The sequence below is a fragment of the Erithacus rubecula genome (assembly GCF_903797595.1).
Source record: "Erithacus rubecula genome assembly, chromosome: 3".
NCBI classification, from domain to species: domain Eukaryota; kingdom Metazoa; phylum Chordata; class Aves; order Passeriformes; family Muscicapidae; genus Erithacus; species Erithacus rubecula.
Window position 1 is genome coordinate 130,504,284 of NC_136689.1, and position 12,134 is coordinate 130,516,417.

The window sequence follows — 12,134 nt, forward strand, 5'->3', positions numbered from 1 at the left end:
AATTACTGGATAAACTTGAATTAGAGTTCTTCCCTTTCTGGAATCTAAGGAGCGTCTAAGCTTATTGTTATTTCTTACGGAGAGACATAACATTTTGAAATGATATCAGCTTGCCACAGAAATTTATACTTAGAGGAAAGCAAATCACATACTCCATAATTTTTTAAAAACATTTTATTATAAAGGATAGGAAACCAAATCCACAATTTTTTCAAACCCAGATAAATAAACAGTAAATATCATGCTTTTAATATTAAATGTGTTTTGCCTTTTGCAATAGGATCTGCAAAAATGGCATTCTTAGCTTGGAGACCTGCAAAATTCTATCTTTTGAGAATATGGGGGAAGACAGACTGTGTATTTTCCACATTAGTGAAGACCATTGAAAAAATGTGCTGGAAAATGGGACAAAACATGTCTGTGAAGAAAGTGCTGCATAAAGATTATTATGGTAACTTACTCAGCAGAAAACTTCAAATTAACCCTTAGTCAAGATTGTTTCAAATATATATATAAATATATACAACTACACAAAAAAAAAAAAAAAAAAAAAAAAACCAAAAAAGAAAAACAACAAAATCTTCCCGCTTATAATGAAACAAACATCCAATTGTAATAAAATAAGAGAACCCTTAGAGGCTGCAATAGCCTCAGTGGTACTATAGCCTTTTGATCTTTAGGAAGAGGTGTTTAAAAATATCCAAGTATTTTTCCCTCTATTCCATAGAAATAAATTGATAAATTAAAAAAAGGTGAAAAATTTAGGGGGAAAAGTTTATCATTACCCTTTAAAAAAATCAGGTTATCGTTGTGCTCATCTCAGGAACAGTTTAATAAATGGAACAAAGCAAGAAAGAGATGAGCAAACACCTCACCATGTGCAGATTCTGTGTGCCATGTTGGTCCTGACTTAATTGATGAGAGTTGCTTGTGGTTTCAGTGGGAGCAGGGTAAACTTTTCTAACAGAAATGATTTCTAACAGAAATTTCATTTCTAACAGAATGACTGCAAATTACTTTCCAAATGGACTCTGTTCATATAACTTAATCAAAAGGGCTGTAAATGGAAACAGTTGTCTCTATACCCTCATAGGCCACCCATTACTTTATTGCTTGTTATTAGAAGACTTCTATCTTTTCCAATAGTCCCACACATCCGCAGCATTTTAATAGAACAAAATTAGTTGTTAGTAACCTGTAAGCAGTCATCTATAGTTCTTTAATATTTATATCCTTTTGAGGCTTTTCACCCTTCGCGTGAGTTCAGGGTTGCCTGTACAAAATAAATGACTGTTGCAGGACATATAAACATGATATTTACAAGTTCACAATTATTTATTTTTATACAGTTCTGATGAGTATTTTTAATAGTTGTAGCCTAAGCACTGTGTAGAACCGGCATGCTTCTGATATTCACAAAAATGTAATAAAAAAGTAAAATAATTAAGGATAAATCGCGCACATGCAAGGATACTGTAAAATTAATCCTGCCTTAAGCTATGCATTTATGTAATTTTTTTTGTATCCTAACAGTTTGCCTTCCTGTGTTTTTCTGATGGAAAAATTCCATGCAAATTCCTGTATTTTCTCTTGGATAATATTTCACATTCTTTAAACCTTCCATTAATTATTGTACATGACATTCAGGCTGCCTCTAATGAAAGAAAGGAAAAACCTAAAAACACAGCTACTTTTGTTATCACACTATAAATCCTAGCTCAGGGATTATGCCAATTACCTGATTTACCTCTACAGAGCAAGTGAGGAATTTATGCTTATTATCCTTATCATTTTTCATATGTTTGACTCAGTTTATTTATTAGAAAACTGTCCTTAAAGTATTTAATGAAAAATAATATTTTCACAAATAACTTGACTCTGGGATTAATATAAATCCATCCATTATTCAAATTCAGTTCATTTAAGAAAATCAATATTTGGAGTGGTCACCTTGGATGCTTTAAGACAAGTTTTAATAAAAGTGTCTCTGTAACCCTTTTTCATGGGTATAATGCTGGAATTTCATTGTTGAATAGCATTCTACTCAATAGACCATGGTTGGTGTGTTTCAGTTCTTCAAATTCTTCTGTTGCTGATTAAAAAAAGGAAAAAAACCAACATATCCACTGGCAAGCACCAAGTTTGGGCAGAATAGACAAATCCAGTTCTTCGGAAAATCATTTCAGCCACCTTCTTCCAAACGAATCTTCTGGAGCAACCAAAATGTGGGGCGAGGTGGGAAGGGTTTGCGGGTTATGGGGTGACAGCGAAGCAGCTTTGTGACATCCCTACGTGCCACTCTCAATAAACCCTTTGCCTTTTACCTTCTGTGGGTGTGCTGCTGCTGAGGGCAGTGCCAGCCAGGCTGCTCTGGGATCCACTGCAGAGCTCTTCAGAAGTCCAAGGGCCGGATCATCATGGTGGTGGAGCGCAAGGAGTAGCTGGGGCCTTTGAAGTAATGCCACTTGATGCCATTGAGCTTCCCGTGGTTCTGCCCAGCTGTGTAGAACATCCCGTTGAGATTGGAGGGGCCACAGGCGTCAAACCACCACCCTGGAACCATTAACACAAAATCTGAAACTGCAAGTGCACTAAATATTTTGTTAGCTGATTACAAAATTCTGGTAAATGGCTCATGATTAGTTCTGGTGTGGTTTTTTGTTTTGTTTTTTTTTTTTTTCTTTTCTTTTCTTTTCTTTTTTTGCTCTTTTGTGCTATTCTATAGTCAGCAGTGCTGGAGAACACATATATGTATTTACAGAATTGCAAAAGTAATTATGTCCCAACCCATCCTAGTTTTATATGCAGTATGTGAAGTAAAGGCAATAATATGAAAGATAAATGAACTGGTTTTCATATTTAAATGTCATATTCATTTAAACCTTAGAAAAAGACTATAATTCCAAAGTATTTTCCATAATTTCACTTGCTATTTTGAGTATAAGTAGATTTGATTTTATTTACCAGCCTTTTCCTTCTGCTTTACCTGTGACAATTCAGCTGCTCGATTAGTTTTGCTCTCAGAATAGATGGTTTTAGCAACTAGATTATGAGAACTGTGGTGCTGCCTTGCCCTATTTTAAATTGTTGTTTTTAGATGAAATTAATCAGTGAACTCTCTTGTTTATCTCTCCAAGATCTTTTCTTGTTAACGTGAATTTTAGATTGCCATGGGAGCTAGAGTTTTAAGAAAAAATCCAAATAACATGAAACTTGGCAACACCAACACTACAGAACACAAACTGACAAAGATAAACTAGGTGACATGCTGACTTTACTGAAAGTAGTGGGAGTTTTACTGGATACCTTGATGGGAATAGAATTTTCTCTCCAACACCTTACACAGTATCTATGTATAGTAACAGAAAGATGCTTATTTCAGACTGAGAAAGGCAGAATGAATTCCCAGACTGCAAAAAGCAACTATCCCAAATGTCAAAAATGTATTAACTTCTGTGGCTAGGAGTTCTATTTGACAGAAAGATTTCTGTTGGGGCTTTTTTATAAATCTTTAGTACAATTTTTATACATTTTTCCACGGAATATGGTTGTATTGAACATTTGTGTCATGATGAAAATGAATTTCAGCCTGCTCATCACAGCATTGCAATCTTCCCAGGACCTCTTGTAAAACCTTTTCTAACAGTACTGGCAGTGGCAAACTGATCACCCACTGAGTGCATACTGAATTCTGCAGGTGTCACTGTGGACTAGAATGCAGAATTTAAAATTTTCAATGAGTTTGACTTCTGGAAAAGGAATTAAACTGTGACAAACTCATTTCAGACAATGTTCACTGTCCCAGGGAATCCCCCAATCCCACCATATTTAATGGTTAGACTTTTATCTACCTATAATGAATGTATTATATTAAAGTATTTTAATCCACAGTTTACTACTACCACCAATATGATACAGGTTGTGTTTAGCCCTCAGAACCTTTACTCTGTCCTTTGTATTCAGATCCACATAATTTATGCTTCTAGTGTTGTAATTCCTAAGAATTTGGAAAGTACTTAGTGTTTGGGTTTTTTTTTTTTTTTCTTTTTAAGAAGTAACACTTCATAATGAAATCTTGAGGGATGAATTCATGCCAGATAAATTCTGACAATCTTCTATTTTGGTACAGCTGACCTTCCTTTGATTTCAATGTTATGCCTAAGGGGGCAATAACCAAAGAAAGGGAAAGCTGTACAGCTGATGTTTTACTATAACCAGAGCCTAATCTTGTAGAAATTTAAGATGAAGTTAAACAGAGAAATCCTAATCCTCATTTTTCAAAGCTGAAACTCAGATGCAGCTGGATTCTGTTTATGGTGTTGGGATGAAGACATGGCAAACTGACTTAGTTACTATTTCATCTTAAAGGAACAGGAATAGATCCATAAATGGTCTTTTTTGGGGTGAAGGTTTCAGTGATGCCATAAAAAAAAATCAGTGTAAAAACTGGAATAAACCAAAGAAACACATAATTTTATAAAACATTTGTGAGGACTTTTTCCAACCTCTCATAATAGATTTTTCCTAAATAAATACTTATGTGTTTTAATGATCTTAACTTTTTTCATATTGTCCTGCTCTTGTTAGTGAGAATGAATGAATGAATGCTCTTAAGATGTTTCCTAATATCACATTAAAACTTTGGGTTTAATTTCTCACTGTCTTTTTTTTTTTTTTTTTTGTGAAGTTTGGTGATTTTTTGTTTTTATTTTTTGGTTTTTTTTTTTATTTTTTGTTTGTTTGTTTTGTTTGGTTTGGTGGTTTTTTGGTTTTTTTTTTTTTTGTTTTTTTTTGTTGTTTTGTTTTTGGTTTTTTTTTTTGTTTTTTTTTGTTTTTTGTTTGTTTGTTTTTTTTGGGGTTTTTTTGTTTTTTTCCTCACAACTTTGAATGGATGCAAAGGAAATATTTTTTGCAAATGCTTTTTACGTTGAGGGAAAGAAGAATGCAAGAAAGTGACTTTCTTGGTAGCTATAAGGAAGTGAGGGGATATAAACCAGGGGTTTCTGGAAGATATACCTGAAACATGCCATTGCAGAAAACACCAAATGAAGCAGCTCCAGAGCTGTGAGACAGCCTGACCCAAATAAAGACACTCAGTAGTGAGATGTTGGCTTTTTACCTGGAGTTCCCAGGATTTTCTTATGAAAAATCTTATTTTTCTCTGCAAGGTAGTAATGGCTTTTTCAAATAAGTATAAAGTCATCTTTGAACCACAGTAAGAATTTAACTTTGGAGAAAAGTTCTGGCAACAATTTCAATGAGATATTTGAATCAGGAAAGAGAATGATGAATAGTGGGCATTTTAAGAAGTAATAATAGAAGAAATATTTGAAAGTGAAGTGATAAAAATAAGGCTTTCTTGAGAAGTTTAAGTGGGTTTTTATTTAGAGAGGTAGTTTCAAGGTGTTGTGATCACAAAGTCACTAACTACATATTTGAACTGAAGGCCAATTCAATTATTTAAGTTACCCTATCTCTAATATTTTGTATAATACAAGCAGCATTACCATCTCTGTTTGTAATAAAAATCCCTAGGTCATAAAATATATTTTCCAGACAAAATATAAAGTAAATTATGCAGAGATAAGTTGTTTGAAAGTTCAGCTACACATACAGAAATGAATCCTCAATGTAGATGGTTGTTCTTCTGGAACAGTTAAAGTAGGTTCATGTATTATGCATGGTTATGCTTTGGTCTTTAATTCGTGTTGTTATGATCAATGGGAAGTTGTTAAATTTCATGCCAGCTCTTTTCATTAATAAATATTTTTTTTTATGCTTAAGCTGCCTATCTCAGACACTTGAGCTGCAGACTATTCTATGTCTATACTGTACTTTATATTTGACTGAATATAAATGCATATTGAAATAATTTCCACAAATTCTTGCTAAAAACCTAACAAAGAGGCATTGCCCAAATGAGTAACAATAATAAAAGGAAAAGAAACCAACAAGCATACTTTATAATGGTTCTCTGAAGTGACAAGTATAATTTTTGCATGATAGAATCTTCATTGTCAAAAGCAATATTTTATAAAGTTCTTGTGTATGCCAAAGCTAACAGATTTGCTTTTTTGGCTTGTATAAATTGCAATTAAGCATGCATGCATGTAAAATTCTTTTTCAGTGACCTAATGCTCATCAATTCATGAATGCACTGTAAGGCTGGTGTGCATTGGGAAGGGTAATGACCTCTCAGGTTTGATGGGAGGTTCACTTGCTGACTTTTACATTCTAAAATAATAGGAGTCTAAACACTGCATATTTGAGGGCAGACTCTTTCCTCACACATCTCTGTTCTACCTCCTGAGGACACTGAATGTCTCCAAATGCAGCAGGATCAGTGGAGGCCATTCAATGAGATCTAAAGTATGTCTGAATTGTACATTTGCATGAATTTATGGAATAAATGGATCCTATGGAAAGCAAATATTTCTTTCTAGCCCTCTGGGTTTGTCCATAAAATTTTGTGCATTTGGCAACAAAGCCAATAAGAAAATCCAAAAAGTATTGAAATAGTCCTCAAAGTTAAAAAGAAATAAAATTCACTTTAAGAAAGATTTCAATGTTTCTGATATTCTATTCTTTAAAGAAGTTAGATGTCAATACTTCAGATCTGCTTGATTTTCCATTGGTAATTTCTCTGGGTGAACTTTTGGATGACACCTCAAATATCAGTGGAGCCACAGGACAGATTCCAAAAGAGTGAATGTAACAGGAAGGACTTAGGATTGTTTAGTCAGAATTTAAAAGACAAATTGCCAGCAATTTCAAATTAGAAAAAAACCAAAACAACAAAATTCCAAAGGAATGAAAAGGAATGGAGTCTATTCATTCCAATGGTGGAGGATATGACAGGATGGAATGCATTCAAATTATCATAGAATTAGTCAACATGCAGAACTTGCTTATATTAAGTGTAGATAAACTCAGTAACAGATTTTAACATGAAAATGAACATAAATAGAAATCTTGAAGATTAATAGAAAGGCAGAAACAAATAGATAGAGAAGAATGTGTCTTGGAAAGGGACTAAATGATCACTGGAAGTAATTTCTATTCTAGTTTATTCCTTAGAGTACTGGATTGACCAGAGTACCATTTGAGAATCTGAAGATTACATTAGAATTTAGCTGTCAGAATATAAGATGAAAAGGCATTAGCTTTTCATGTCAACTAGATAATGTAGTCCCTTTCATAGGGACCTTTTTATGAGGCAAAAATAACATGAAACTTGCAGACTGGTGACTATGTTCTAATATATCAAAAGTTAGTCACTTCCTGAAGGTCTCCTTAGACTCTATTACAGTTGCCCATAAACACACCAATTTAGTAATGCTTTTGCTAAAAGTGCTGCATAGTCATATGTCTAAATATTTTGAATATTTCTAGCAAAAAAACAAATAATGTTCTAACCACTTCTTATTTGCTTGGTCAATATATTTTTTTCATAAAAATGTTAGGCAATATAAATGGTATTTCATTAATGGTATTTTTTGAGCAATTTTTTAATGGAAGTTGAAATATGAATAAAACTTAAAAATGGGTGTTTTTTATGTAAAAAGATGTATATTCAGAGTTTCAGATGGGATACTTTTAAGTGTGTTGCTGTTGTTTCTTTCAAATATTTTGTTTCAAGGAAAATATAAAAAAACCTGTGGCTTTTCTGATTGGAGTGTATGGGCAGATTTCTATATTCCGCCAAGAACTTCCCTCCAAATTATGACATGAATCCTCCATACCAGAGATGCATAAAATTCATCACAAGGAGAAAAAGTAGTGAAACAACAGGCAATGAATGCAACAGTGTTTGGGAGTCATTGAGCAGTCTTTGACTTGATAGATGACAAATCTATAGAGGCTCAATAAATATGTATTTAATAAATACATATTTCTCTAACTCAGGATGCCCCTGAGATTCAAAAGATACTTGGAAAATACTCAAGAGATGTGTAATTTATTTGCCTACATTGACTGCTGTCAGAGGCATCAGGAGGAGACTCCAGCTGGATGGACCTCTGCTTCCAGTAAAATAAAACAAACAAACAATTTATTTCAGTCATCTATGCTGCTTCAAACCTGGAAAGGCATCTAGAAAGTCTCCCTGTCTTTGTCAAATTACTTTAGGGTTCACAAGTTTAACAATATTTTCACTTCTCCCTTGAAGCAAGGTAAATGCCTTTGTGAACACCTCAGACTGCAGCCAATGCCAGACAAAGAAAATCACCTTAAAACTTTCTTGGTGAGCCAAGATACCATAAGTCACTTTCCAGAGACTGAAAACAATTTCACAAACAATTTGAGGCTCAGCTGACAGGTGGTATCTGGCAGAACAGATGGGAATTTGGTCCAGGAATTTGATCCAGAGATATTAATGGCTAAGGGCTGTATTGGAAATCCAAGCATTTTTAACTTCTACTCATAGACTCATTCTGGTGACAGTTTGTTGCATTTTTAGTGCTGTTTCTTGCAAAAAGCTGTGTACATAACTAACTGGAGCATTCTTCAGACTAAAGCTTGAAATAATATGTGGATATATATATACATTTTATATATATATAAACACCGGGGTTTTTTTTGGTTTTTTTTTCAGTTTACTGGCCTGAGATATTGCAACACTGAAGAAATTATTTAAATTAATATGGTTTAAAGTAAATCAATCATGCTTAGCTTGAATTTTCCAAGTCACAAAAAAGGAGCTAAAATATTTAAATATTATGATAGTTTAGAGGGCTTAAGAATCCAACTCAGGCACATAATTTTGAAGGCATTCCCTAAAATCCATGTAGAGATAGAGCCAAGTACCACAGCATGGTTCTTGAAAAGAAAAGACACACACACACACACACACAAAATACACTGTTGGCGTTTCTATATTATTCTCCCAGTATTTAATTTCTCATTCTAGGGAAGAGGGTTGAGATATAGGAGGAGAGAGAATAATAGTTATGATATAGACCAAATAAAACTGACAACTAGCAAGATCACAGAGAGAAATGTGTGTTTTCCTTACATTTTTATTTTCAGCCTTGATTATAACCATATTCACAGTCTTGAGCTTTGGCTTATCTCAGCCTTTATTCCTGACATAAATATATTCAGTTCACCTCATAGAGATAACAGACTCACCCAAACTGTCAAGATAGCTAGAAACTTGCCTCCAGATTTCATACCATTCATCATTAAAGAGCTCTCTGTGATGTTGCCAAAACTAACAGTCTGATATCTTTTTGAGAGGGGAAAAAAAGAGGTTTTCCAAAATCTGTTATCATTGCTACTTTTCTTTTGTTTGTCTGGTACAAAACTGAAATATGCTCCCTAAAAAGATGTTTTAGTATTTAATTCAATTCTGATATTTCTCAAGGAATGAGAAAGTTGTTTCAAGGAGAAAAGCATAGCAGAGTGTTTGAGTAAAACTCTGGCATGATTAAAGTCTTTCTTGAGGAACTACAAATTACAGTGCTGTACAACCTGCCTCCAAAGGAATATTACTCAGAGTCTAGTCCATAAGAGTAAACTCATCTATCTCCAAAGGATAATTGCACCTCCTTTTACTGTGTGGTGATTTGCTAAACTTGTGGTTTTCCCAGCCTTTGATAATTCTCTCCCTTCCTCCCTATTCATTTCAATTGGTACCAGTAAATTCCAAAATGTGGTTATGCTGTTGATTTAATGGAATGCTGAAGCAACAGATGTGAGCCTGGTGGAGTGGCTGTTCAAGAGCAGACTGACCTTAGCAGGGCATTGACCTGTCATAGAACTCAGGGCAGGAAAATAAGCAAAGCCCTCAGCTCCCAGAAAGAGCTGGCAGGCAGCAGAGGTGTTTCCAGGCAGCTCAGACACATGGATGAGTCTGCACTCCAGCACAGACACAACTCACACTCAGGAGCTTCTCACTACACTCTGGCCTGCCCTGGAAGTAACACACTTTAATTTAGCATGTTCTCTAAAGAGACAGGTCAACAGCTTTAACTAAAATAAACTACTTACTTCTTATTCCTGTCTGTCTCCAGATCTATCTGGTTACCTTCTCTATTTTATAGAAATGGAAAGGTAGTCTGATAACCTGTCCACTGGAAGAAGTTTCCCATGACAACTTCTAATATGATATCCCTAGAGGAAGTTAGGAGAGCTCAAAAAATTGGCTCCTTAAAGATTTTCCCAACTGGGTTGCTTCCAACTGGCAAAAGAGAATGAGGAGTTGGGTTGTGCATCTGATATAAATTCTCAGTGATGGGAAACCATCTTTTGTTAGCAGATGATTGCTTTAGAAGCTCATATGTGCCTGGATGTAGCCTGAGCTGAATTCTACCAGAGTGCCAGTAACCACAAATAATACAGGTTTAACAGTCTGATCCAAAACACTGAAAAATTTACATGCTATAGACTATTTTTCAGGAAAGTTAGAAATCACTGAGAGAGAGTCTCCAAACAAGATCACATGTGAAGATAAGAAAGGGCCTTTCTTGGTCATGCAGTCAGCAAACCAAAGAATCCCAGTTTAAGCTTTCTGCTATAATGTGGTATTCTGGAGATAAAAGTGAGCTTGCCCATCGAGAGACTAGGAATAACTATCATTTGCCAGAGAAAATTCCCAGTCTTAAGAGCATTAGGAGTCTGAATGGAGAGATAAACTCAGATATTCATTCTCTGTGCTGGAGGGTACAAATACAAATCATATACACTGTACTGGCTGGCAGTCAGATTGACTTGGGACTTTAAACTGTCCCAGTGTAACTTGTCTGTGCTCTTCCCCACCTCAACACTCCTTTCATTCCTTCTGCACTTTGACTCAGCTCACAAAGGATATTAGCTTAAACCTTCCAGATTTACACAGGTAGTTGAAGGTCATCTTTCACAGGTGAGTGAATTAGTCATTTGGTATCTTTATGCATTATGCTCACCTAACAGAGAAAGTTTAACTATTAAAAATATCTTAATAACAGAATCACATCCCTAAGCTAAATAGTATTATAAGTCTAGACTTTGATTGTTTCTAAGCTGTTTTCTTTCCTGGTTGATTGTCCAACTTCTCACAAACTTCTTTTCACCTTTTTAATCTTTTATATTTTTCTTTCCTATTTTGCCTTTCCTGCCTAAACAATTACACTGACTTATGCCTTCCTCTTTGACAGTGTTGCAACAGCTTCAGTGCAGAATTATACTGACTGTGTCTCTGAATAATCCTTTCTCTGCTGATAGGAATCCAAGTATTGACATCATGACAATATATTTATAGAAAAAAGTAGCAATAATAATAATAAAAGATGGTTTCACTTAGGACTTATAATCTGTGACAAAATTCCATCCATGGGTGCTTTAGGAAAACACAGTAGCTTCCTATTCAATGTACCATATTTTCTGAGTCAGTTGTACTCACCTCCAGTCAACATGAGAGCACATTTACACATGCAGTTGTCATTGTCAGCATCTTTTGTACTGAATTCAGCACCATGCAAGATCAGGCTACTCTGTTTTCCAGCAGTTCCACTATGACCTTTTAAATAAAGCCTGAAACAACAAAAGAAAAAAATCAGGATCATCAAACAGGAAAAAAAAAAAAAAAAGATAAGATTCAGATTTTTTTTCCACATCAGGTTGGCATTGTATGAAGTGCACCCAGGAAATTTGTGAATCTTTTATGCTTTGACTCAATCTCTCTGTTGTTTCAGGTGTGAAAAGGGGACATTTAGGGTTTTTCAGTGTATATGTAGTAGCACATAATCCTTCCTCCAAAGTAGAACTGAGCTCAAGGAATTGGAACTGGAAATACAACAAAGTAGAGGCAGAGAGAGAGGAGGAGTGAGAAGAGATGCCCAGATATCTGGAATACATTGACAGAATTACTGATGACTCAAGTAGCTGGTTTCTTTACTGTTTCTTTACTGTGGCACAGAAACAGCAACCCCAGTTAATAGGAGTCATGTAATTAATGCCTGGGCTTGGAAGAGGATTTTAGCAGCCTTAGAATTTTAATTCCACCATTTACAGCACAAGCCAACAACCCTGTTCTGCCAAATCTGTCTGTGACAAATGGAGAATAAGTTGGAGTTCAAGCCACAAAAGCCTTCATAATTTGCAATGCAAAGCATCTCTTTTTTTTTAGGGAGTCTTTCAACTAGTTGAAACCACAA

The 12,134-nt window shown here is 34.8% G+C and overlaps 1 protein-coding gene across 1 annotated transcript in view; it reads right to left on the bottom strand.

The window, feature by feature from the left end:
• Window positions 1–1,951: 1,951 nt before the first annotated feature.
• ANGPT1 (angiopoietin 1) overlaps window positions 1,952–12,134 on the bottom strand; it is a 147,746-nt gene continuing 137,563 nt past the window's right edge. Inside the window, exons 8-9 of the mRNA XM_079300957.1 lie at window positions 11,381–11,511; window positions 1,952–2,553 (exon numbers count right to left, since the gene is read on the bottom strand). Of these exons, the coding sequence (XP_079157083.1) occupies window positions 2,393–2,553; window positions 11,381–11,511 (292 nt within the window). The 3' untranslated portion in view covers window positions 1,952–2,392. The remainder of the gene's footprint in view (window positions 2,554–11,380; window positions 11,512–12,134) is intronic.